Source organism: Lepidochelys olivacea (assembly GCF_965140295.1).
Source record: "Lepidochelys olivacea isolate rLepOli2 genome assembly, chromosome: 24".
NCBI classification, from domain to species: domain Eukaryota; kingdom Metazoa; phylum Chordata; order Testudines; family Cheloniidae; genus Lepidochelys; species Lepidochelys olivacea.
In genome coordinates, this window is record NC_140434.1 from 1,018,006 (window position 1) to 1,043,752 (window position 25,747).

Sequence of the window (25,747 nt, forward strand, 5' to 3'; positions counted from 1 at the left end):
TCCCCACAGCACACAGAACCTACAGGCCCTACTCTGCTCCCCTTGACTTTAACCAAGCAGGATCCAGCCCCTCAGCACGTGAATTGTCTGCTCTAAAGATGGTGCCTGTGGAGCAAGCGTCACTTCTTCCTCACAGGCTCAGCCCGCCGCATGTTGTGCAGAAGGCGAGCAGGCGTGTGGCAGGGCTGGCTTTTGGAAAGGGCTTGGCTGTGACTGATTTAGGTGTAAAACACTCTGAAGGTCAGAGCCCCCGGAGCTGGCTCCCGGCTGCCCAGAAGGAACTGCCTGTGCCCTGGCAGAGCTGGAGGGCAGTGTGCAGGAAGCTCTGAAGGAGGCAGACACCCTGGCTGGGGTGTACAACAGCTGTTGTTGTCCTGAAAGTCCCAGCTTTATGCAGACGCATGCACTGCAATGTCGGCTTGAAAGGATGTGCCCAGCTGCCCATGCCAATGGCCCCTCCTCCCTGAGAGTGAAGTCAAGGGCCGAAGCAGAGCCTCAGATCAGGCTCCTCTCAACAGCCCTGCCCCGAGCACTAAGGAAAAGTCATCCCTTGATGAGCCCTGTAGGAGCCAGGTGTGCGCTCCTGTGACACTCTGCAGCGTGCTTGAATCCCCAGCTATAAGAGGGCACGCGGGAAGTGGCAGCAAACGCCAGAGCGGGTGCCCGGGATGCTGCCCCAACTGGAACTTCTCCCACACCAATGGTTGCAGGCCCATGCTTCTTAACAGAGGCATGAGCGTCTTGGTTTCTTCCTTCCCTGTTCTCCAGCTGCATTGTTGTTTCCTAGCCACTGTGGCAAGTGCGCTCGCGCCTTTCCCTACTGGCAATCCTGGGGAAGCCTATTTGGATATTACTGGATTTTGGATGTGGTTTCCATAGAAACCCTAGTAGCGACGGTGCACTCCTAGCCTGCATGCTGGAGAGAACTTTACAAAGGCAAAAGCTTTAAAAAACCACACACACAACCCCTTTTCGCTTCCCTGCTGGTGGGGTAAGATTACAACCAACAAACACGAAATCACCCCACCCACCCCAGGAGGCAAACAGCTTTTGGGCTATTTCCTTTGCTGTTTGTCATACTCTTCACAGGGAGGAATGGACTGTCAGCTGCTACCACCTCGAGCAGCGTCCTGACAGTTTGTAGCATTTTTATGAACAATTGCTTACACAAAGCAGCTACAAGCTGCGGAGCTTTCCAAAGAGACCAGGGCAGAGAGGCCAAGTAGCTGACTGAGTCAGCCTGTGGGTTTGTTCGCCCAAGACGGATGCTCACACCCAGCCCCAGGCAGAGCTGCTCAGAGCAGCTTGCTGTCCCTGGCTGGGCAAGTGGGGAAATGAGACTGGAGTCCTGGCCACATGGGAGCCAGTATCTTCCGGGATCTGCTCAAGGGAATACATTGGCCAGGAGGCCTGAGATCTGGTCTTGGAGCTGCCTGCTGCAGGACCCAGGACAGTCTCTTCCGTGCTCCCCTCTGACCCTGTGTCTTTCTTTAGACTGCACGTTTTGGGGGCTCTAATTACTTATGTGGCTGGTGAGAGTGGGGTAAAGGAGGGACAACCCTACCAGGCTCTGAGCTCAGCACCCCCCCTCCCCCTTCCCCACAGTGATGGAACATCTGTGTAACTAAAGTGAAAGGGGAGGGGGTGATGCGTCAGCGAACATGACGACTCCAGTTTGAGTCTCTGGCAAGCCTAGCTCTCCAAGCTAGAGAGCTGTTTGTCCGGGACTAACGGTGCCTGGCGTGCCCGTCCCTCCCACTGAGCTGCTAGGAATCACAAACCAGGGATGGAAAAGCCCGAGGAGTTCCCATCCCCTTCCCCCCTGCCCTGCGCCCTGTGCCGGTTTGTTCTCTAGTGTGTTCTCCAGTCTCGGGGTCAGTGGTTGGAGGAGACTCCTGCTTGGTTGTCCTGTGACTGAGCCCAGAGCCATCGCTTTGTGCTGCTGCTGTCCTTGCTCTGTCAGTCTGGGAACCCCTTCGATGCTGTCCTCTGAGACCCAGCGAGCAGGGTCTGCCCTGGCAGCGAGCAGCCAGCCTGGCTGTCATGCCTAGGACTCCTAGCCTCAGCGTCTTTTCAAAGCTCTGCTGAGCCAGGCTGTGACGGGGGTAGAGCTGGGCTTTACTTAGCAAAAAGGAGCTGAAGAAGTGGTTTGAGTGTAAGCTCTGTGGAGTGGAAACCAAGTCTCCCTCTGCGTGTCTTATGGAGTTGAGTGATGGTCAGTGCTTAATGAATACAATAATGCACTGCCCCATCAGAGCCCCACATAGGCAGCGTTGGGACCCAGGATTCTCAACCCCCATGGGAGCAAGAGCTATGCAGATAAACAAGGGTTTCAGGCTCCAGCCCTGGTGCGTTCCAGTGCGGTGTCCCCAGTGCAGCCAGCCTGACCTTCAAAGCCAAGGAGACCCTGCTTCCTTAGCCAGTCCTTCCTCGCTGCTTGGCTGAACCTGCTGTTGCCATGGGAACCTGATGGGATCTTTCCTCACAGCAGGGTGCCTGGGTGTTGCAGTTGAAAAGCTGGCTGCCCCATTGTATTGCTCTGATTTTGCCTTCCATCAGCAGTTGGGAGCAAGGGGGCCTTTAAGGGCCATTCAGTCATGTTAATTGACAGTGCAATGCTCAGCATGGAAGCTGGGGGCTGGGCCATTCTAAGGCAAAGCGTGAGCAACAAATGAATTGGGAGGGGAGGCAGCTGAGAGCAAAGGGGGCTGGAGAAGGCCCCACCGCACTAAGGCAGTTTAGGCAGTTCCTTGGCTGACGCAGAGCACTGGGGTGGCCTGAGCTCTGCAGCCCTGGGTTGGCCCTGGGTCCCCTGCAGGCTCTGCTGTGCACTCTAGAGAGGCACCATGGGCTAGATAAGGCATGAGGCTGGGAGCCAGGAGACCTGGCTTCTGTTCCTGGCTCTGCCATTGTCCTGCTGGGTGGCCCTGTGCAAGTCACCTGGGATTCTGTTTCCCCTCCTGCCCGTGCTCTGTTTAGACAGCAAGCTCATCAACGCAGGGGGTGGCTCTTGCTACGCCCAGCGTCTGGCACAAGAGGCTGGGGGAGAAGGGCCCTGAGAGTGGTGAGGCAGGCCCTGCACTCCGGGTACAGCGCTCTGTCCCTGCGTTCGCAAGCCAAAGGTGCAGGACGCAGACCACAATCTCCATTTCTTTCTGGTTCGGCCCCTGCTAATCCCCAGAGCTTTTATCTGGTGGTTCCTGCTGCAGCATCCACTAGGACTGCTGGGTTTGGGTGGTGCCTGTGGCTACTCAAGTCCCATCATGACACATGCACAGAGGGGCTGCCCCTCTTCAAATGGGGCCAGCTGAAAAGCTGCATGAGCCACTCCCTTGCACCAAAGCAGCCCAGCAGGTGGCCATCACCTGTGCCCAGTCCAAGGTCTGCCAGACAGTAGCCACCTCAAGGCAGCCTGCAACGGTCTGGCCCTGGCATGCAGCTCACCTAACTGCCTTGGGGCTGGTGGCCCCCTCTCCATGCGGCTGTCTTGCACCGGCTCTCGCTGCGCCTGGCCTCCCTTGTTCTAAGGCAGTACGGCTGGCAGTGCTGGAGCTAGGGCTGCTCTGCACTCAGCTGGCTTGTGCTGTGGGGTTGAGCCCCTGTGCTAGTGTAGACAGGCCTTTCTACCACCCTGGTGTGGAGCCTCCCCGCTCTGTTTGTTTGTTTGTTTAGTTTTTAAAGCAGCTGGAGAACCCTCCGCCCCTAGCAGTGTGCCTGTGTGAACCGGTGGTAGACCGAGAAATTCAGGGATGAGAGCTGGAGAGGGAAAGCTTTTCCCCAGAGTGTTCTGTCCTGGTATAAATAACCTCACCTAAGCCAGTTCCAGTCCGTGGGCTCCCCAGGAGAAACCGGACCTTGAACTTGCTCTGGAGTTTATAAACACTCTCCCATGCTGGAGTCCAGCAATTCAGCCGGTTCCCTGCTGACCCTCCTTCCAGCCTGCTTTATTGACTGCAGTGACCCTGCTGCTGAGCTGTGCTCGCAGGCTGCTCAGCCGGGTCCGGCACACGCGTGGCTGCCCACCCAACTGCTGCTCCAATCAGGCAGGGCTAAGTGAGCACAAGTTACCTCCACGCACCACAGGTGCCCAAGGATGACTATGAAAAGCTATGGGCCTGATCTTGCCCGTCTGTGCTGCTATGACTTACACGATTCCCGCGGCACTGCCTGCCTGAGTAAGCATTAGCAGGAGGTTGGTGTCAGTGGTAGGATTAGAACCTGAGTCCTGGGGCTTCCTGGGGGCAGCTGCTACAAGTCAAGCCAAGAAAGCCTCTGTGCCTAAATGGGGCAGCTCGGGCATGGGACACAGTGTCAGGACACCTGGGTCCTGTTTCGCCGCTGGGCAAACTGCCTCCCCTCTGTTTCCCCATCCCGCTCTTTGGACTGTGAATGCTTTGGGGCAGGGCCCAGAGCTCACATTGGGATTCTGGACCCTGTACCGTAGCCAGTATGAATTCCCTCACGTTCTGCCTGCGGTCTCCATTCCCTGGGGCTGGGCCCTGCAGGGTAGCCCATGGGAAGGAAGGCAGCGTGTCGCTAACCGGGTGCTCTCTCTAATCACGTGCCTTCCATCCTGCTAGCTCTTCGTGATCGACAATGGCGCTGATGACTGGCGGATAGCAATGACTTATGAGCGCATCCTTTACATCAGCCTGGAGATGCTGGTTTGTGCCATACACCCCATCCCTGGGGAGTACAAATTTTTCTGGACAGCACGTCTGGCCTTCTCCTACACACCCTCGAGGGCAGAGGCTGATGTGGACATCATCCTCTCCATCCCCATGTTCCTCCGCCTGTACCTGATTGCCCGGGTCATGCTGCTGCACAGCAAGCTCTTCACTGACGCCTCATCACGCAGCATCGGGGCACTCAACAAAATCAACTTCAACACCCGCTTCGTCATGAAGACTCTCATGACCATCTGCCCCGGCACAGTGCTGCTGGTCTTCAGCATCTCCCTGTGGATCATTGCCGCCTGGACAGTCCGTGTCTGCGAGAGGTAAGCTGGGGGTGGGCTGGGGGGGTGTTGGATTAACGAGGCTTCTCCTTGGAGCAGTGAGTGGTGTGCATGCCCTCAGCACAGGGCATGAAGGGGAGGAGATGGTACTCTTCCCTTCTTCCCACAGGTGTTTACAGCCCTGGAGAGGGGCTCAGTGGCTTGGCAATTCTAAGGTTTCCCAGAGATGAAGGGCTGAATCAATGATGTGGGCTCCATACAGAGCTCTCCCTCCCTAAGGCAGGCACCCCTAGAGCCTCTGGGGTACATCTGCACTGCAAAAACAAAACCCAGGGGCAGCAAGTCGCAGGGCCTGTGTCAGCTGACTCGGGTTTTCACTACGGGGTAACGTTCCTGCTTGGGCTGGCACCCAGCAATGGGGGAGGGTCTCGGAGCCCGAGCGGGAAGGTCTCCACTGCTAAGTTCAGCCCCGTAGCATGAGCCTGAGTAAGCTGACCTGGGCTCTGGGACTCACTGCCGTGGGGTTCTCTTCGCCATGTAGATGTAGCGAGGGAGCAGGATGCAGGAGCCAAGGATTTTGTGTGTGAGCGTGCTTTGCGGGTGCCATGTGAGCAAACCCAGGGGATTTGGGTGTGGTGCTGTGAAAGGACAGCTAGCTGGCTATGCAACACCCCTGCCCGCCCTGGGATCGTGGGGTCCAGGAATACTTACCAGCTGGCCCAGCCCAGGCCAGGCCAGTGAAAATAAATCAATGGCTTCCTGAAAATGGGAACCCAGGTTTCTGTGGGCAGCGCCTTCCTAAAGTACCCAGCGGAGGGCTGCCTGGCCAGGCTTCGCTGCTGCTGTCCAGGGAGGCTGTGTGCATGCAGCCCTCTCCGTTCTCACCAGCAGCCCCATTCTGCTGTGCCAGGCTCCCCGGCAGTCCTTGGCAGGACGACAGACCCCACTCAATGGATCTTCCCAGTCAGGGTTTGACCAATGGACAGAGCCTATCCTCCAAGTCACACAAGTGTTACAAGGGGAGACTGGTCTCCAGTGTCCTAAACTGTATCTGGAGGAGCGGTGCGGGCAGCTGGGGTCATTCAGCTCACCAGCGAAGGCCGGGCTGGCTCAGATGGCTGGGCCCAGCCCTATTCTGCTGGGCACAGTCTCCTGTGGAATAGTGCAGGGGGAGCTGCTGGACACACAGAAGGTGCAAAATAACTTGCCAAGCCCCAAGGCCTGGGCTCTCGCTCTAGCTTCGCTGATAGCAACTGTCATGACAACACAGTTACACAGCAGCTCTGGGCGAGCGTCTCGCTGGGACTTGAGCTTGCTGTGGAGACGGCCCCGTACAAGGTGTGAATGTGGGGCAGCGAGTGCACTTCTAGCCTGGGGGGGATGCAGGGATACGTCTCCTTCCGGACTATTCATTTCACAACCCCGCCAGGCCACCCACAGGCACAGGGAGGTTACGGGGTCACAAATGCTCTCCGCGTTGTTCTGGGGCCAGAACAGAGACGTGGCTTGACAGCAGGATCATGTTAGTCATGACACGGGAAGGGGTACTGACAGCTGCTGGCATCTTGCAGGGCATGACTGGCATTTCCCCAGCCTTCCCCAGCATGGCAAAGATCTGTCCATGGAGGTTCCTAATTAAACCCTTCCAAGTGGGAATTAGCACTTGGGGCTGAGCTCAGCGGCTTTCCCGGAGCCTCAGTCTGACGGTGACAGGTTTGGAGAGGCAGGCTGTCCTCGGGGTGAGACAGAAACCCACAGTGCCACAGCTTGCCAGGCAGCACTTAAGCACTGAGCACTTTGTGGGCACAGATGGGGGATCTAGCTGCTGATTTTCCCTTGACTCCATGCACATCAGCTGCCTCTGCTGGCGCCCTGCTCTCTATTTGCTGTCTCTTTGAACCCATTTCGTTCTTGCTGCCAATTCGTACCCCTCTGCTCCCCCGTTAGCACCCTCTCTGTCCAAGCAGTGACAAGGGGTGAGTCAGGGAGCAGAGGCTCTACCCTCGATCCAGCTCCCTTCAAGACTTGCACAATCTCATGCCCCTACAGGTAGGGCAACTGAGGCAGGGCTGCTGCCTGAGGGCCCTCAGCAACTAAGGGAGCCCTAGGAAACTGACTGAGCGGTGGACAGAAGGGGGAAGGGAATAGGCAGATGAGCACAGCTGGGTGCATGGGACATGTTTGTAAGACGGTGGAGATAAAAATTCCTTGCAGGCATCTCTTTAAGACCAGCTGCGTGGCATTGACCGGGGAGGGGCAAAACTCGCTGGCATTGGCCCCGTCTGCCGTTCAGCTGAGAGGTCATTTCCCAGCCTCCCTCCATGGCCGAGGAGTCTCTGGCCTCTCATTACCTGAAAACCTTTTCTGGAAGTGGCCACCCACCTCTGCTGTATTATTACTGTGGCGCTAGGAGCTGGACAAACACAGAACAAAAAGACAGTCCCTGCCACAAGGAGCTCCCAACCCGCGTATAAGCCAAGAGACACCAGAGGGAGACAGCCAGGCAGACGGGAGCACAAGTGAACAGTGAGACAGTGCTGGTCAGCATGCCAGGCCGTGGGCTCTGCACCCCAGTAGCCGAACCATTGTCCAGATCTTTGTACGCATCACAGCAAAGGAGAGTTTGGCAGAGGGATTGGAAGGTGGGTGCAGAAGTGGCTCTGGGGGTGTCGTGAGGGGCAGCGCAGGAGAAAGTACACAGTGGCTTGTTTGAGAATGTAACAAGTGGGCACTGGAGGCTGGTGTTATGGGCCAATCAGAGGTGAGCTTCAAAAGCTCAGCTGTGAATAAGAGAGGATAGGAAGCTGGGGAGAGGTGGGGAAGGGCCTGGAAAGCAAAGACCAGCAGCTTACTTGGGGTGTGAGAGCAAAGTGACATGGAGAGAGGGACAGGCTGGGGAAACGATCTCTGCATGGCTCTCAGCAGGCCAGACTGCATTTGTCCAGGCCAGAGAGGCAGCTGCCCAGTAACCAAGATGATGGTGAGACCTACCTGTGTGGAGGGAGAGGCAATGGTTATGGGTTAGCTGCATTGCCAGGAGCCTGTCAGATCGGGACCCCGCAGCGCCAGGTGCTGGGCCAAACAATCCCACCTCAGGGAGAGAACAGGGAGGGGAGAGAGAAGAGCATGGAGTGCAGGGAGCACAGCACTGGCCGTGGGGGTACTGCGAGATACTCTGGCACTATGGTAGGGCGCCCGTGGAAGTACCTGATGGATGGACAGACAGACAGGGAGGGGGAGGGGTAGGCCAGAGGCTCCAATGCTGGCAATCCTCAGCCTGTTGAGTCGGAGCGTGTGTGGCCCTGTCTCTGTCTCTGCGCTGCTGGGGGCCAGGGGCTGTTTGATGCAGAGCAGCGATAAAAGCACGGGGAAGCCAGAGTAGCTAATTGATCAGAAGGACTCTCAGTGGCCTCGTTTGCATGTTTGCCCTGCACCTGCCATTTGCCTAACAATACCGCTGGCTCTGGCTGGCCGGGCTGGAAGTGCTATTGGGAGCCTGGGGCCTGCTCCCTCCCCCCCCCACCCCCAGATGAGCTTTTCCAGCCCACGTGGGCTGGGGAAATCATGGAGCGGGGGAGCAGCATAGTCTGTCTGCGGGGAGGAACTGGGCTGCCAATGAGGGGTGAGGAGATGCGCTCTGAGGACTCACAGGCCTCTGCGCTGACTCCCAGCTGCCTGCTCAAACCACCCCGGAGCTGCTTCTCTACCCTCTCCTCCCCCTCCCTTGGATCTTTGGGTCTCTCCCTCCCTTCTCTTTTCTCTAGACTTGTCTCTCTCTGCTTTGGGAAGCACCTGCTCACTGCCCAGCCTTCACCCTTGCAAGCTGGTCATTGCTCAGAGGAGCGGCACCGCCTGTTTGGGCAGCGGAGAGCCCCCTCCGTAGCATTCGCCTCTCTCTCGGTGGCTCAGTTCTGGTCCCATACATGGAGGCTGTCTCTCAAAATCCTCTCCTAACTCCCAGAGACACAGCCGGGGATGTAGCACCAGGACTAGCCCAGACCTGACGTAAGGAACCAGACTAAGCTCCCGGTGTGTAAGCACTCAAGGATATTCCCCACAGCTGGTCACCACCTGGCCAAGAGCTCTCCACTCCCTGTCCTGCTGTGCACCCCAGGGTAGGCAGACCGGTCCTCGTGTATCCCTCCCAAGCTCGCACTGCAAGGTCTAATCAGTGCTTGCTGGTGAAGCCTTAGATGAAAGACCCCACTGCTGGGCAAAGTACTGTCCCAGCTGGCTGCTCACCGCAGGCCAGTCCGCCACCAGAACCTAGTCATTCGTGCACTGGGGTACGGCCGTTCCAAAGGGCTGGTGCAGACAATGGCAGGTCCTTCCTGTCAGCGGTGCCATATCTGCTGTTCACCTCTTTGCCGTGCAGGCAGTTGGGGTCTCCCTGGGGGGAACTGGGCAGGAACGTGAGTGCTGCTCTCTCCTGGAGCCCCGCGGGAAGGGCGCTGGCAGCGCCACTTCGTTAGCTCAAAGCACCTGCCGAAGCTACTCAGTTCTCCAGCTTGCTGAGGGAGAGACAGGCAACACCTTCCAGCTGCACCTCTTCCGTGCCTCTTCCCTGGCTAGGCAGATTCCATCTTCCGCACGTTGTGCTTGGTAGCTCGGAGGATATTACAGCCAAGAATGAAGCGAGCCATATCCAGCTCTGGCCTCCTCACTTCCAGCCAGTGTCAGTGTGGAGTCAGCAGATCAACACCTCGTGCTTTGCACTGCCATGCACAGACGATGCTGTCCTGCCCTACACAGACCCGCTTTGAGTTAGCCGCTGCTACTGCTATGCAAGGAAAGGATGGAGTTTCCTAGGGCAGATGGGCCTGCCCAGATTAACTTCACTGGCTGTACCCTGCGTCGCTGTCATCCCAGGGGGCGGGTGCACTGGGAAAGGGGAGCCTCAGTCTGGATTCCTGGAACCTGTGACAAACCGAACCCCTCTTAGAGTTGTGCTCATGCATATTGCTGGTAGAGCAGGAGCAGCTATGCCCGGAAATGGCTGTAAAACACCAGGAAACCATGTTTTGCCTTTAATCTGGTCTGTACAGACAGCACGCCAGGGTTTTCTCTGCCAGTGGGGGCCAGATATGAGCACAAACCTAGAGGAGTCATGGAGGACTCAATCCTTGGCCCTGGTGAAATCCCCTGTGTGCTGCTAGGGCCTAGCCTAGGGCCTGAGAACTCAGCTTGACCTTCGATGTCTTGTTGGAGTTAGCACTGAACAAAATGCTATCACATCACATCCTTGAAGTCTGAACCGAGCCACTATCAACCGAAGAATGTCTCCAAAGCCATGCCAAGTAATCCAGGCCGTCTGCTTTGCAGCACTGAATCAGCTCCCTGTGGGTTTGCTGCCACCGGAGATGCAAACCAAAAGCCCCAATAACCAGCTGCCTCATGCCAGGTTTCTGTTTTGGAGGGTCACCAGCCCCCAGGCTCAGCTGGGTTTAACAGGAGCAATCTGCTGGGGGAGTTTGAGCTGCAGACCGAAAGGAGTTATTGGCAAGTCAGAGGGGTGAAAATAGGGGGCTAATATTGATATTAGAGCTTTGTTTAGAGACCCCAATCAAGGAATGTCCCTCCACCCCTGTGCTGGGCACTGTGCTACAGACCTTGTGCTCTAGGTCATTAAAACTTTCTTGCAACCTGGACTTGTGCTTTTGCTCCCCAGGCAATGATAATTGTATTACGGTCGGGCCCATATTGTGCTAGGGTCTGTACGAACCATAGTGAGAGACGGACCCTAATTTAGAGTGTACAGCATGAACAGCCATGGTTCAGAGTCTGAGATCTTTAAGGCCAAAGGGGGTTGTTGTGATCTCCTGCAATTTCACCCTGTAATCATAGAATCATAGGACTGGAAGGGACCTTAAGAGGTCATCTAGTCTAGTCCCCTGCACTCATGGCAGGACTCCATGTTATCTAGACCATTCCTGACAGGTATTTGTCTAAGCTTCTCCTAATTCCTGCATCCAGGCCATAACTTCTGAGTGAGCTACAGCAGATCTTTTAGCAAGACAGTCAAACCTGACTGAAAGATTTCAAGTGACAGAGAATCCACCAGGTTCCTAAGAAAGGTGTTCCAATGGGTAATTTCCCTCCCTGTTAAAAACTCTCCCCTCAGTTCTAGTTTGAATTTGTCTGGCTTCAGCCACAGGATCACATTCTGCCTCGCTAGATTAAAGAGTAATAATTTACTAGCCTGTTTTTTCACCCCGTGTAGGTACTTTCAGACTATGGTCAAATCAACACTTAATCTTTTGGTTATACTAAACAGATTGAGCTCCCTAAGTCTCTCACTATAAGGCAGTTTTTTCCAGGCCTGGAATTATTCTTGTAGCTCTTTATAAACCCCTTCCGATTTTTCAACATGCTTTTGGCAGTGTGGACACCAGAACTGCCCCCAGGATTGCAGGAATGGTCTCACCGATGCCCTGGACACGGTCCTGTCCCAGTTCAGTATTTGTTTCCACGTTGCTATCACAGTGACTTGCTCAGCCAGCAGTGCACTGCAAGCTCGGGTTCAGTTGGTTATCTGCCCTACGACTTTCCAGGACACAGTCCTCCAGCTCGGCAGTGCACCAGCGTCCCGAGGTGTACGTTGTTCACATAAGCCTGGCTTACCAAGTGATCCAGGTCACTCTGTGGCATTGCCCCATCCTGATGGCTTGTGCGCGCTCCCTACGCGGAAAGGAAGGATTGTTCTCTCCATTTACAGACGGCGGCACAGAGGGATTACGTGATTTGCCCCAGATCTTGCAGGAACTGAACCCACAGCTCCTGACGCACAGGCTCATGCCTGAAGCAGCCCATCCTGCCATGGAGATGGTGAAATCAGCTGTACCTGGGCGGACCTGTGCCAGGGACTGCAGGGACCTTCGCTGGCCCTTTGAAGGACGGGCACTGACCCTCTTCTCTCCCTCTCAAGTGCCTTTCCCCCCCGCTGCCTGACCCCGCTGGCACTGCTATCTGTGCATGGGATCGCAGCGCCACTCAGGTTTGGCCTGGCCCCTCAGCTGCATGGCCTCTGTGCTTCCACTGTCCCAGCCTGAGTAGGGGAATCCTCAGGATCTCTCCTGGGCCCTCGGGCAGGAGCTTATGGGAGACGGAGCCACCGAGAGCAAGAGACCGTTCACCACTTTCCAGGTGCCTGGACTAGGTGCCAGGTCACTACAGAGCACAATGACGGCCTGGTCTAGGTTGCTGGGGCTCGTTAAAGGGGAACTTGGATTGCTTGAAGTCCTATGGAAGAGTGCTGGTGCCACACCCACTGACTGGCCGAGCTTTTCTATGCTGCGGGGATGGGGATGGTTATCTGACGGTGCTATGACAGTGTGGTTTATGGGTTCTGCATTTGAGGGATTTAAATGGGCTGGCAAGGTCCCTGGGCCCTCCTGACTATGAGTTTCTGTCCCTTGTGGGATTGGGCTGGAAAATGAAATGTAAATAAATAAGCATTAATACGAAAAAATAGCCACTGTACAAGTTAGCGAGCGCCCTACTACACATCACAGCCATGGTAATGATCCATACCACGACAGCACCATCCTTGGCCAAGCAGCAACCACGAACGAATGCGCCCTTATGCCCCCACAGCTGGCCAAGGTCTGCGAGACACAGGGATTGTCCCACTGAGACCGGAATGCAGCCCTCTCTGGGGTGGCCCGCAGAATCCATCAAGAAGCAGCAATGCTACGTGACAGTTTAAGACAAGAAATACAGAATAACTTCTTAGCCAACTGAAAAGGCAGGTGTCAAAATGCAGTTAATGCGGATGGAATTGGGCCAGGGGACAAGCTGGCAGAGCAAGCAGCCCCCACCGACCTCCCTAACCCCCTGCACACATGGCTGGGCAGAGGGAGATAGAACACAGAATAGTGACTTGACCTTTTCTAGTGCTGCCCAGGCATAATGGCCAGGAGAGCCTGTGGCTTCGTTAGTACAGGGAATGTCTGCCAGTGCACAGCTCCACACAGAGAGAGCATGAGTGTGGGGGGGTGGGGAACCGGATCCTCGTGTGCATCTGTCACCACTGCCTTGTGCTGGGATGGCTGCAGTTTGCTATACAGCAGGAGGTTGTGCCAGCAGACTCGCTCCTTTTCTTTTAGGACTAAACACGGGAGTCCAAGCTCTGTGACTCATCCGTTCCTTGGCCTCTGCTGATTGGGGTGGTTTTGGAGCTGTGGGCACCTGTGACCTGGGGACCCCGACATTCATGGCACATGGGATGCTGTGTCCCTTGGTCACTTTCCCCCAGCTCCATTCTTCCTCTCTTTCCCCTCTGCATTTCACAGCCCTTTGCTCTCTGTTCTCTGCCTGGCTGCTGCTTCCCTTTTGTTCCCTGCTCGCTTCCTCTGCTGAGTCCTAACCCCCAGCATTGTCAGGGGTGGGTTGTGGTTTTTCAAAAGGCTTTGCGTTGCTTAGCAACTCATCAGTATGCTTTATACACTGCGCCTGCTCAGTGAGGTTGCTGGCTCCCCTACTAAGAGGGCCACATGTTTTGCCCCCATCAGAACAGAGCTCTGGTGTACAGAGCCTAGATGTTAGCACAGTTAACCCTCCCACTTCTTTACATTCCGGAAAGTTCACACCCATTAAAAGCTGCTTGGAGCCAGGTAGTCTGCAGCATAGCTCACCCAGCTACAGCTTGTTCCTCCCCATTTCCTGGGGTGGGGGGGCGGTTCTGGGGCTACAGGACTACCACGGGCCCCATACCTCAACCCATTCTGGCTTGTGGAAAAAGGCATCAGCACAGCTCCAGGGTCAGTTCCCAGTGACCAGCCACAGCTGGGTAGTTGCCACACACCGCTCAACAGAGCGTGAAGTGTGCCCTGTGAGCATGGCTGGGTGCTCTCCAGGTGGGCATTGCATTACCTTCATTCACCCACCTGCGACAGACCCAGCTGAGTTGTTTGGCTCCCTTGTCACCCTTGTCTGAGCTCAGCCTCCCCACGCCAACTCTGCTCTGTCACCACTGCCAGCCTCAACACCCCTGCGTTTGCCCACTTCTTCCTCCTGGTCACTCCCCTCCTCTCCTCTCCCATGACACCTACACAAACCAGTGAACTGGCTGTCACTCGCTCACTGTGGGCATTGCCTAGGAGGAGTAACATGCCTCCTTGCACTCAGATACTCCACTTCCAAACTGGGCTGAGAGGGCAGACGCGTGTGGGAGGCTGAGCTTCGAACACATGGAAGGAACACACGGTCCCAGAGGCTTGGTAGAGAATGGCCCTGCACTGGTGGAAAGCAAAGTCAAGGGACGTCGAGAGAAAGCCAAGCAGCCTGGGCAAGTTTGCTCCCAGCAGCAGCAGCATCATTTGGCTTTGCTCGTTCAGGGGAAGGCGGGTGGTGGAAATGAATGCTCTGGTCAGAGCAACTGCATCAGCCTTTGGTGTGAGCATGGTCCTGCATCCGGCTCTCGCAGCTTTCACATGGCAGGGTGCGTGCCAGCTGTCCGGCTGGACAAGCATCATCTGCTCAAAAGTGCTTTTTGGGAAAAAAGAAAAAAACTTTGGTACGTTGGCCTGTCCCTAACCCTTTTCCTTCTGAACCCCACCAAATTGTTCTCATCAGCCAGGCTCCTCTGTTCACGTCCTGCTTGTGGCAGGCAGAGAACAGCTCCAAGCCCTTTATCAGAGGCACACAGCTGCCTGATGGAGGGGAAGTACTTTTTCAGGAGGAGGAAGATCCTGCTGGCTGGTTAGCAGAGAAAGACGTAACCCCCCAACTGAAAATCTGCCTGCGAGAGGGGGTGAGCACGTACAGCAGACGATGGTTTCAATGCATAGTGGAGAGCAAGGCTGGAGTAGCATTCTTGGTATTGGCAATTGCCTCAAACAGAGCTGAGATTCATGAGTCCACCTCCATCCCTCGCTGCAGTAACATCTTGCTATCCATGGCTACGTATGGAGTTGACCAGACGCCCTGCTCTGTGCTGGAGTGTAATACGGAGCAGTCAAGCTGCACAGGTATTGGGGAGAACTGCAACTGTCTTCGCTGAGTGTGGCACTCTGCTTGCTTCCTCCAGCCCAGGGCTCCTTGAGTAGTCTGCTTACTGACTATTCCCTCTCGCTCAAGTTAAGGGGTTTCCGGGCTTACGGCTCTGCTGTTGGCCATGCTGAGTCTAGAGGGTAGGACTGTGTGCTGGCGGATTTCTTTCCTGGGGTACAAGATCCTAACACCATCTTCTGTTTATATAGCATCTTTTATCCAGAAAGGTGGCAGAGCATTTTACAGATCGACTGGCCTTAGCTGGAAGTGGCTCGGGGAAAGAGCACCGCCTACTGAACTGACAACACTCCTTCTTGCAGCCCCTGGGTTTACCTTGGAGTCTCCTATGCGACAGCTGCACACTTGGCTTTTGTGATACTGCAAGATGAGTGCACCGCTGGCACAGCTGCACACTGGTCCCATGTAACTGGTTGTGCAGAGAAAGGGAGGTGAATAGATGGCACTGGGATCTCCTCACAGGGTATGGTTCAACGGTGACTTCTGTCTGCCCTTCTGCAAATGCAGCCCGGGAAGGCTAGGTCTTTCTGCGGCCCCTGAGTCTGTGCAGCGTTCCTGGACTGCCTCGTCGTTGGCAGACACTGTTTTTTTTCTAAAAGCTGTGCGCTAGCTCGAAGAGGAATGAAGTGTGGGAAGTCCTATGGCCTGTGTTACATGGGAGGTCAGACTACATGATCAGTGGTCCCTTCTGGCTTTGGAATCTATGCATCTGAGACATACTATGGCAAGAGAGAAGCTTGTTTTGATTCGAGCCGGGGCCTCTGGGACCTGCCTTTCTGACTTCCTATAACCTCTAGCTAGACACTGGCTCCCTAGATGTTTGCTTAAGAGTAAGTATCCCGTCTCCTTCTGGTTCCCAGAGAGTGCTGCTGTGCACTGGGTGGGAGCCTGTCTGTTTTTTTTCTAGTCTAGCATCCCCAGGTGGGTCACAACTGGCACAGTTGTCTTCACGTTGTGGTGGGAGACTGTCTTTAACTTTGATAAAAAAGTTATGAAGCTGTTTTCAGCAACTCCCCTCAGCACAAGAGGCTTCCCACATCCTTTGGTTTCCCAGTCAGCCACACTGCAGCATGTGACTTCCCAGATAGCTGGCTGGCCCAGTGGGAGTCAGCATTCTCAGAAGTGCTTTTCAGAACAGCTCCTATGGGACTGGAGAGAGGGACACTGAGCTGCAGGCAAGCTCAGGAAATGAGGCTTTATCAAATGAAGCCACCAGCATCATCTGAGACCATTGCCTCATCTCTCCCAGCATTCGGTACATGGAGGTTTTCCCACCTCCTTCTCCCAGAGACCCTGCACCTTGGTGATCTTTCCTCAAGGGAAGAGGGCTGAACACAGCTCCCCTCTGCTACAGCCTGTCAGTACCACTCTGCATCAGCCGGAGCCACCCAGATGATGCAAGGCGCTCCCTCCTCCGAGGGTGGAGCATGCGGCCTTCACAATACTCTGGAGACTTGCACTCAGAGCCCTGCATTGGGCTGCCTCAGTAGCACTGGGCAAGCCAATGACTTGTGGTCTCTTTCACCCCAGAACAGCTTTGTTACTGCAACTCGGAGTCTGTAACCCAGAGGGGAAGTCTGTTCTTCTCCAAAGCAGGCATTTTTTGCCTCTGATCCTCTACTTTAGGAGTAGGGGACTGCACTGACTAGCACTGTTATATACACCAGAAGCCTCTCATCCATATAGAAAACAAACAGCCCTGTTCCTAATTCGCATTTCAGTAGCGTTTTCCAGCTCTGATCCCAGAGCACTGCAGAGAAACATTAATCCCTGTGGGGGGCCAAATATCATTTTCCCCTTTTGTGGGAACTGAGGCCCAGTGTCTTCCCCAAGTGGCAGAGCCGGCAAAAGAAACCAGGAGTTGGGACCCCCAGTCTCCTGCTCTAATCACTAGATCATATTCTCCACCAAGAGCTGGGAACAGCAGCCAGGAGTCCTGTCTCCCAGTCCCCTGCTCTAACTACTAGACCTCTCTCTATGCTAATACTAGGGTGGGGAATGTGATATTAAACAGATTCTTGTCAACATTTTTTTATGCTTGCATATTTCATTAGACTCTCCAGATAAGGAGACTTGGGGAAATAAAAATAATAATAAAATAGTCCAGAGAGTTCTGAGTTGAGAAACTTGGACAAATTGATTTGGAGGAAATTGCCAAAAACTCCATCTGTTTTCCCTTAATGATTTCACAAGGAAGCTGAGAGAAACCCGCCCCGGAGAAGCAAACAGGCCTTGGCAGATCCAGCCACAGCACCCCATCAAGTATCTGATCCCCTCTTCTCCAAAGGGGCCTGGAAATAAACATCTTGAGCACAGCAAGCAGATGGAGAAGTCAAAGGAAACTATGGAGTCACAGCTGGGTCTTGAAGACAACAGGAGCTGTGGTTCTCATCACGTCTGGAAACCAGGCCATTCGGAACTGCATCACAAAGCTGGGTGCCTCTGAGAGGCTCCGTATACACCAGGTTGCTGCTGCTTGTTGGAAGTGGCTTCCAGTCTCGAGTACCATTGCACCTGTGCAGAAAGCAATCACGGTAACAGCACGTTGGGCTATGCCCTCTGCCACCCGCAGGCCAATGCCAGTCTCCTCTTTAAAACACTCCACCCTGGAGTGCGTACATCTCAGCCACCTGCCCTCTGTTGGAGAGGTCTAGATTGTATTCCTCCACTAGGAGTTTGTCCGCACTGCTCAGACTGGCTGGAAGAGGGCAGCTGGTTCGAACACTCTTCTGGGGCAGAGCAGCGAGAGGCTGGGGGTGCCATCTGGCATGACAGTGCAAAGCCCCACAAGGTCAGCAGGCTAGGCCGCTCCTAACTAGTCGGAGCTTCTGGTTTTTTGAGCAGTTGGAACATAGGCCTGGAAGGGAGCATCTGGGTCATGGAGTCCAGCTCCCTGCTGTTGCAGGCAACCCCTTATAGAATGTTGTTTATAAACTTGTCAAGCTCCATCTTAAGCCTAGCTAGGTTGTTTGAAAGGGTAAGGTGTCCTGGATCTGCAGCCAGGGAAAGAGACCAGCAGTAACCAGACCAGAGTCCTTTGCTGTGTACGCTGATGCATTACTGCTGCTGGATCACACCATCCAAGCCAGCCCAGCAGTTCCAGTTCATCTCCCCCAGGTTACAGGCTCAGTTACTGCCGAGGAGATGGTCTGGCCTGGCCTGGCCTGAACTGAGCCTGAGGATCTGGCAGAGGCCTGCGACAAGCTGGCCTGCAGAGATTGGGGGCCAGAGGAGCAGGCCTCACGGCTGTACAGGAACAGGAAGAGAAGCAGCTGAGGCTCTGGGGGGCCAGCCAGAGAATTTGTTGACCTTGTCAGGAACAGGAAACTGACCAGAATTCAGTGTTTTGTCCAAAGGACGGAACGTGGCAATGGAAACCTTACAAAGTTTCCCTGGAGTTACTAGCTGAGGCTAGGAGTGCCACTGAATTTTCACATGCTTTGAGTAAAGCGCAGTCACAAGTCTTTGCAGGATTGGGCATAAGTTTTCCTGCAGTGGAACCTGACCCCCTTACCTGGGGGGCAGCCAGGGAAAGAGCCAGGAGGATGTGGGAGCAGAGCAGGGGGCATTGGTTAATGTGACACTGGGTCTCTAGTCTCCCTAACCTCAGTCAGTGGCCGGGTGTGTAGGTGCAGGAACAGAAGTCAGAAAAAATACATTAATATTGGGTTGATACTAATGTCATTTGCTCGCTCTGGGTTGTTTTACAAGCCTCTCACCTGGAGACCGAGCTGCTAACCAGAGAAGCTCAGAATGATGTATAAAGCCACAGGAAGGGGTTGAAATTGCCAACATGCTCTGTTAGTTTGTGCTTGTTGTTTGCAGGGGGCATGTGCGTGCTAAATCCATAATCCAGGGCCAGTTTCACATGAACACTAGAGGCGAGCTGCCATTGCTGTCAGACACCCATAATGCAGACAGTCTCCGTGCCAGCTTGAGCCCAAATAGGGAAAGTTATCAAAGGTGTAAACTGACACAAGTGCATTTCAGTTCTGTCAGGAGGGGAATGAATTTGTTCTCATGAGGTCTGCATCACTCGCAGGGAGGTGGCGATAATGAGTTTGCAGGAGACAACATTGTGCTGTGAGTTCAAATGTAAATGAAAAGTTCATGAGGAACCTTGACAAGTTGAGCAACTGGTGGGAACAGAGCAGCAGTAGCAGCTCTCAGCCTGCGCCTCTCCTCTCCATTCAGTCACATCTGTTTCCCCATCAGACAGACATCCCTACCCAGCAGCCTGGCCCCAGTGCAGATGGAGCTGGAGGGTATTTCGCTAAAACGTGACTGCAACGCTGACTGAAAGCAAAATCTTTCCGCTGAGTCTTTGCTCTGTGTGTTTCTGTGTGCGCGCCCATGGGGGGTTTCTTATGAGGAAATTGTGAAATTGCTGCAGCTGGGGCACATTCTGTTGCATTATTATTTATTCCCTATTTTGCAGTATGGTCTCATGCTGGGTGAGTCCAGAGGCTTTCAGGCCAAGGTTAATTAAGTCTGGAGAGGGGTGGGCGCCTATCTGATTCCATAATCTTGCTGCAAGTAATCTTTTAAGCCCAGCTGCTATGGCAGTGCATGGTTCTAAGATGTGGTCCTGAGGCCATACAGAAGCAGGGTTGCAGACATCCAGCATGGGAAGACTGCAACCTGAGGCCATTGAAAATGCCCTTTTGACCAGTCAGTTTTGCAGGGATGGGTTGTGCAGGAACAAGACAGTGCTTGCTTGGTGTCTTCTGCAGCTGCCTGCTGACACTGGGGACCAGTGGATAGACAAGGCCCTATTTCCATAAGCACCATTATCTGACCTGGCAGAGACCCCCCCGGGCGGGGTGAGGGGGAGAGTTCTGTGAGATGACTGGTTTCCTGTTCTCTCCTGCTACACTGAGGTGTACATCTCCTTGGCAGGTACCACGATCAGCAGGATGTGACCAGCAACTTCCTGGGTGCCATGTGGCTCATCTCCATCACGTTCCTCTCCATTGGCTACGGTGACATGGTGCCTCACACATACTGTGGGAAAGGCGTCTGTCTCCTCACCGGCATCATGGTAAGGCTGTTTTCTCAGGGAAGCGGCCCGGGGGAGAAAGTACACAATCTGGAGCAAAGCTTCAGGGAGCTGGGGCCAGCAGACTGACCCTCACACCCACCCACTGGGTCCTTCCTGTACTGAGCCATGGAGATCCTGCCTCCATTTCCTTCCCGTTTTTAGAACACACTCCTTGAGGCTCTTTAGTCAAGGACTGGATAGGGCTCCATTAGGACTCCACTGATGCCCCTTCCAGGGTCTAACCCAGAGCTACAGCTTGGGAAGCAAGACAAGACAGGTTTTGTTTGGGGGATTTTACAGAGCCCCCTTCCTTCCCCACTGGCTGGGAGCTTCTCAGCTAGTTTGACCATGAGCAAGACTTCACAGCTTTTGCTCCTGCTGCGCTACTGCTGAAAGCTGGCAAGACTGTGAGCAATCAGGATGCTGGGAGCTGGGGAGGTCAAACCCTCATCAATAGTAAGTAAAACTCACAGCGTTAATCTGAACTGCTGCATGCACTGGGACAGTGGGGTGAACGGGAGGTCTCCTGGGCCGGCCAGCACTCAGTGATGGAACTCACTCCAGTCTCTGGGTCGCTGCGTTGAGCTTCCATGGATCTGACATGTCCTTTGTCTGAGGAATGAATGACACTTGGACAGGATCTAACAGGTGTTTTCCAGATCTTGACACACAACTTTGGAGTGTGTGTGTGTTGCGGGCTTTTCAGGTAGCCTGTAAAGTACCATGGGCCCAGTTCTGTAGCCAGCGGATGCACGGAGCTATGCTGGGTGGGAAGGCTGCAGTGTGTACAGTGTCTCAGCAATACTGGGCTCCAGCAATGGTTGCCAACCCTCAGTGGGGCAGTGAGACCTGCCCACTAAGCAGGCAGGCTCTAAAACAGCAGATAATGCCAAGCAACACAGGATGAGCTGCGGATAAATAATGGGCACAGGTGAGTCTTTAGAACAAGTACGGGGTCAGGGGCACAGATCCAGCCGTCACTGAGGAAAGGCTGCTGAACAGTACTGTGTGACACAAGTTTTCTGGATCTCAGCAGAGCAACTCCACAGAGACCCTGGTCTGTGCGACAGAAACATCCCTCACTCAGTGCCCAGCAATGGGGTTTGGCAGCTGTCCCAGACAGGCCAACCGCTCAGCCACTGGTTTTTACAAGCGTCTGCCTTTCTCTCCCCGCACTGAGCTGCAGAGCATCTGACTATCCCCGGATTGTCTCACTGACTGACTATCAAACCCCCCCAGCTTCTGTGGCCAAGCTCAAGAAAAGATGTGGAAAATGAGTCTCTTCCTCAGTGTGCAGAGTTGCCTCCTTGCAATGCTACGTGTTACTGGCAGAATGAAGCAGGGGGAGAATGTTTTTATTAGCGGAATGAAATCTCACTAGGTACAACAAACTATTCCAGCCACCTCACTCCTCAGCAGCCTGCGATGGGCCTTGAAGAGGGTGACTCTCTCTGTGTATTATACACTAGGATCCTTGCTTTGGCATGAAATAATGCTCCCCGTTTTCCTTAATCAAGCTAAACTAACCAGCCATAGCTACCCGCTGTTTTACAGCCGGTGTCAGAGTCCCACAGCCATTTATGTCACTAGCCAAGGCCTATTCCTCTTTCATGTACACTTGGATGCTGGGAACTCTGCTCCTTAGCCCCTGTTTAGGCCAACAGCTCCATAGGGTTACCTCATGGACACCTTGTGCATCAAGGAATCTCTCTTGCTGAGTCATTTCTCTCCCCTCCCTCCCAGGCCACACCCTTTCTATGCAGGATCCTGGGGATGATTACAGTAATTAGTTAAAGGCAGCCTCCCCATTTGGTTACCATGGAGGCCAGGACTAGGCCTGCATGTGCGGGTGCTGTGATTAGGTTTAATAACAGGCATCTTGCAGAGTTCCCAGTAACCATGTGGTGATTAGCCACCAAGCAGGGGTCAGAGCACTGTGGCTCCTGCCTACCAGGGAGTTTCACCCACCACAGCAGACACTTGGAGCGCCTCTGCATTTCAGGAGGAGACGCCATGGCAGCTGCCTCACGGCGTCGCACCGCTCGCCTGTCTGGCTAGGCATTTGGAAAGTACCCAGCAGTGCGGTGTCCAGCCAGTGGCCTCTGGAGGCCCTGTTGGCTCTAGGCTGCAGTACCAGAGCAAGCAGGAGTGAGAACTGGGGCTGATTCCCCCAGTGCAATGACATTGCCTGCAGAGGAGCGTCTCTCAATCTCGCTCTGAGAGAAGCAAAGCAGACTCTGAGCTTCCAGGCCAACAGAGGATGGGTGGATTCGGTACAGGAGGCTGGGGTGACCCACCCCCATCACAGGTAGGGCTATCTCCAGGACAAGCCAACATCTGGAGCAGGCTGGTGCTTGGTTCCTAGAGCTGTTTGTCAGAACAGAGATGGTGAGCATCCCTAGTGGACTTGTGGGGATTAGATTCCATCCTAAAACCGCTCTGTGCCAGCTGGTTTCAATCACGTTGGAGCTACTCCAGCTGTTGTAAGGAATCCTTTGGAGCGACAAGAAGCCAGCTGTGAAGTCTCCACACCCCCTCATTCCGTTTGTCATTTTCACCTCTTCATTAATATTTCATTTTGTTTGTGTTCTGGAAACTAAGCTAATGGGGTCAGTTCTCCCAGGGTTGAGAGAGAGGTACCGGGTCCCTCTCCAAAATCCTCTTGATACATTCCAGCTTCTAGAGTTCTCCAGCTGGAGATGTCTCATGGAAGCCAGCCTGAAGGAGAAGCTGAGAGGCACTCAAAGCTGGAGGTGTGCAACCTTGACTCACTAGAGAGATGGATGGGTCGTTATCGAATGAAGATGCACAAAATTGTCTGTGTGGGAGGTCCTGGTGCTGTGTTGCACTGTTGGGCCATGATGCAGCATGATCTTGACTGAGCACTATTGCGTATTGACACACTGTCACCAGGCAAATGCCACAAGAGAGCACTGGAACTGTTGTGTGGGTCTCTGCTCCTCCATTCAATAGACAGCGCCAGGTCCGCAGCTGGTGTAAATTGGCATTGCTCAGGATCTGGCCCAGTCTTCCCTCCCCAATCATTGGGTGCTGGGGATGAGGGGGTGTCTTCTCTCTACTCCTCCTTTCTATCGTCAGGAGAGATCCCAGCAACCACTGTGGGGTGCACCGAAATCTGGGTAAAAATCTACCTGTGCTGACCAGCTGCATGAGGCCTATGCACCAATTAAGCCCTGCGTATACCTTGGGGGTTTAAGTGGTCCACAGCCCTGGATGCAGGCCCACAGGAGGTGCACAAAGGCCAGAACAGCAGTTGGGAACTCCAGAGAGACAGGCTTACGCTGTGTCTACACTGCAGCCACTCCAGTGCTGTGGCTGTAGTGTAGACCCTCATGCTGTTGACAAAGGGGGTTTTCCTGTTGCTGTATTTAATGCAACTCTCAATGAGGCCGTACCTCAGGCAATGGAAGAATCCTTCTGGCGAGCTCGCAGCAGCTCCACTCGTGCTCAGGCTGGCTGAACGGCTGCTCTCAGGGGTGTGGGTTTCTCACGGAGGTAGGGCAACCGACGTTTCAGTGATAGACCAGGCCTCAGCTTGCTCCCCTAACGCATTTCCGAGCACACACAGCATCAGGTATTTCTAAGCCCAGCTTTGTGTCATTCCAAGGGTTCCTCTTGCATCATCCCTCTGCTCCTCTTCACTGTGCCGCCTGGACTTGCCTGCCTCCCTTGCAAGACCCTCTCCTTTAGGGGCTGCACCTAGCTACTGAGTGGCACTAAGGGTGGGCACAGTGGGATCTAGTGCATCAGGCTGGAGCAATGCTGTGGGACTCACTCGCTGGCTAGCATGTCCTGGGGGTCTGTGCCAAACTAATGAGGCATGAATTTGCTCCACTGACTTACCAGTTCACAGATTTTCCAAGTTCTGTGAGAGCAACTGGTTCCCCCTCCTTCTCCGGCCCCTAGAATCCCAGGCTTGCAGGACTCTCAAGAAGGGTAATTTTCAACATGCCAGAAACTACCCCTCAGTGTCTGGGTTTTAGTCCTGCCTCCATGGTTAGCTCCTGCTGCTGTTGTGCTGTGCCGCACGCACAGACCCTTTGAATGTAGCTCCCTGCGGGAGCGCTCACTAGCCTGGGAAAGTACTTGATCTGGCTGCTGCCACAGTAATGCCAGCCAAACGGGAGGAGTGTGAGTGACACTTCCCAGCAAACAGCCAGAAAACGAGTCTGTTAGCGTCTGCCACAACCCGTGGCGCTTCCTGCCACAGCTGACAGATCAGCCCCTCTGCTCAGCCAGCTGCAGTGGAGGAGAGCAAGCAGCATCTTCTGGCGTGTGAGTTCCTGCAGCTGGGAGGACACGAGATAATCTCATCGCTCCCCAGCTGAACAGAAGCAACAAGGGTCAGGCTTAGCTGTGAGTGCGGCTAAGCATACAGGGAGCCAGGCGTCAGGGAAGCTGCCTGCTCAGAGCCGCCCTGATGATGGAGTTGAGCTGGCTGCCTCCACCATCATCTCAAAAAGGAGAGTTTGTCACAGGCACTCAATGGCGTAGTTTGATCTTAGCAAGCTTTGGCCTAGAACAGCAGGGACCTGAGTGCCCCTGCTTTCCTGGGACCCAGAGGATTGTATAGTGCCTTCCAGTGTGGTTAAATATGCTGTGAAATACACAGGGGACCCACCTATGCTGCCTATCACAGTCAAGCCTGCTGTTTTTTGAGCCCCAGGGGTTCATGAACCACAAGGAGCCCTCCAGTGCCGCCCCTGCCATTACAATCCATGGACCACCTGTCAGCAGAGCCCATGGATCACAAAACCCCAGCTGCGCCTCAGAACCTGCTTCTACCAGCTCGGGCTGCTGGGGTGCTGGAAACAGCAGTGCAGCTGTTGCAGCTCAGGCTGGAGCACAGACTCTGAGGAACTGTCCCAGGCCTCACAATCTGAGCTCCAGCCAAACACCTGCAAGGCTTTTCGTAGCGCCCAGCATGAGCTCCATGAGCCTGGGTCTGTAGAGCCAGGCTCTGAGACTTGCTGCCCCAGGTTTTAAAACTCAGGGTAGACGTACCCAGGAATAACAGGGGAGACACCCCCAGTTTCCCCATCTGTGAGCTGTTTCCTTAGAGCAGTGGTCTCCAAACTTTTTGGCTCGCGCACCCCCAGGGTGAAGAGCGGAAGACTTGCCGCAGACGCGCCACTGACGGAAGAAGGCCGGAAGACTTACCGCGGGTGGGCCACTGGAGGGGAACACCAGCCTTGGGCGTGCGGAGCTGCTGCCGAAGAAACAAAAACAGCGGAGTGCCGTGCGGCAGTACTCCTGCCGCTGCACACCCCCGGGATCATCTCACGCACCCCAGTTTGGAGACCACGGCCTTAGAGGATTAGCGAGATTGTGTTACCTCTCGTGGGAAGAGCACACGCCGGAGCCAGCTGCTCCTGAGTTCTAATCCTCGGGCTAACAGCGACTCCCTGAATGACCTTGGGTGAGTCCCTGCCTCGCTCTGTCCCTCGGTTTCCCCATCTGTAAAATGGAGGTGATAGCATGGAGGTGTAAAATGGAGGTTGTGAGGTTTAGTTCGCTGTCTGTTCGGAACATGAAAGGGGAAGAGAATGAAAATGTAAGAAGCATGGATATTGTTATCCCCCTGTTCCTTATTCTAACCACAGCTTCTTGATACAACCCCTGGCATCTCTGCAGATCCCAGGCTAATGCACACAGCATCCCTGAGTGAAGTCACTTTTGGGGTGGAGGGTGATAATTAACTGCACAAAAGCCAGGGAAGG

General features: G+C 54.5%; 1 protein-coding gene across 1 annotated transcript in view; it reads left to right on the top strand.

The window, feature by feature from the left end:
* KCNN3 (potassium calcium-activated channel subfamily N member 3) overlaps nt 1–25,747 on the top strand; it is an 81,101-nt gene that overhangs the window by 33,994 nt on the left and 21,360 nt on the right. The window contains exons 3-4 of the mRNA XM_084614093.1: nt 4,581–4,999; nt 19,865–20,006. Of these exons, the coding sequence (XP_084470219.1) occupies nt 4,581–4,999; nt 19,865–20,006 (561 nt within the window). The remainder of the gene's footprint in view (nt 1–4,580; nt 5,000–19,864; nt 20,007–25,747) is intronic.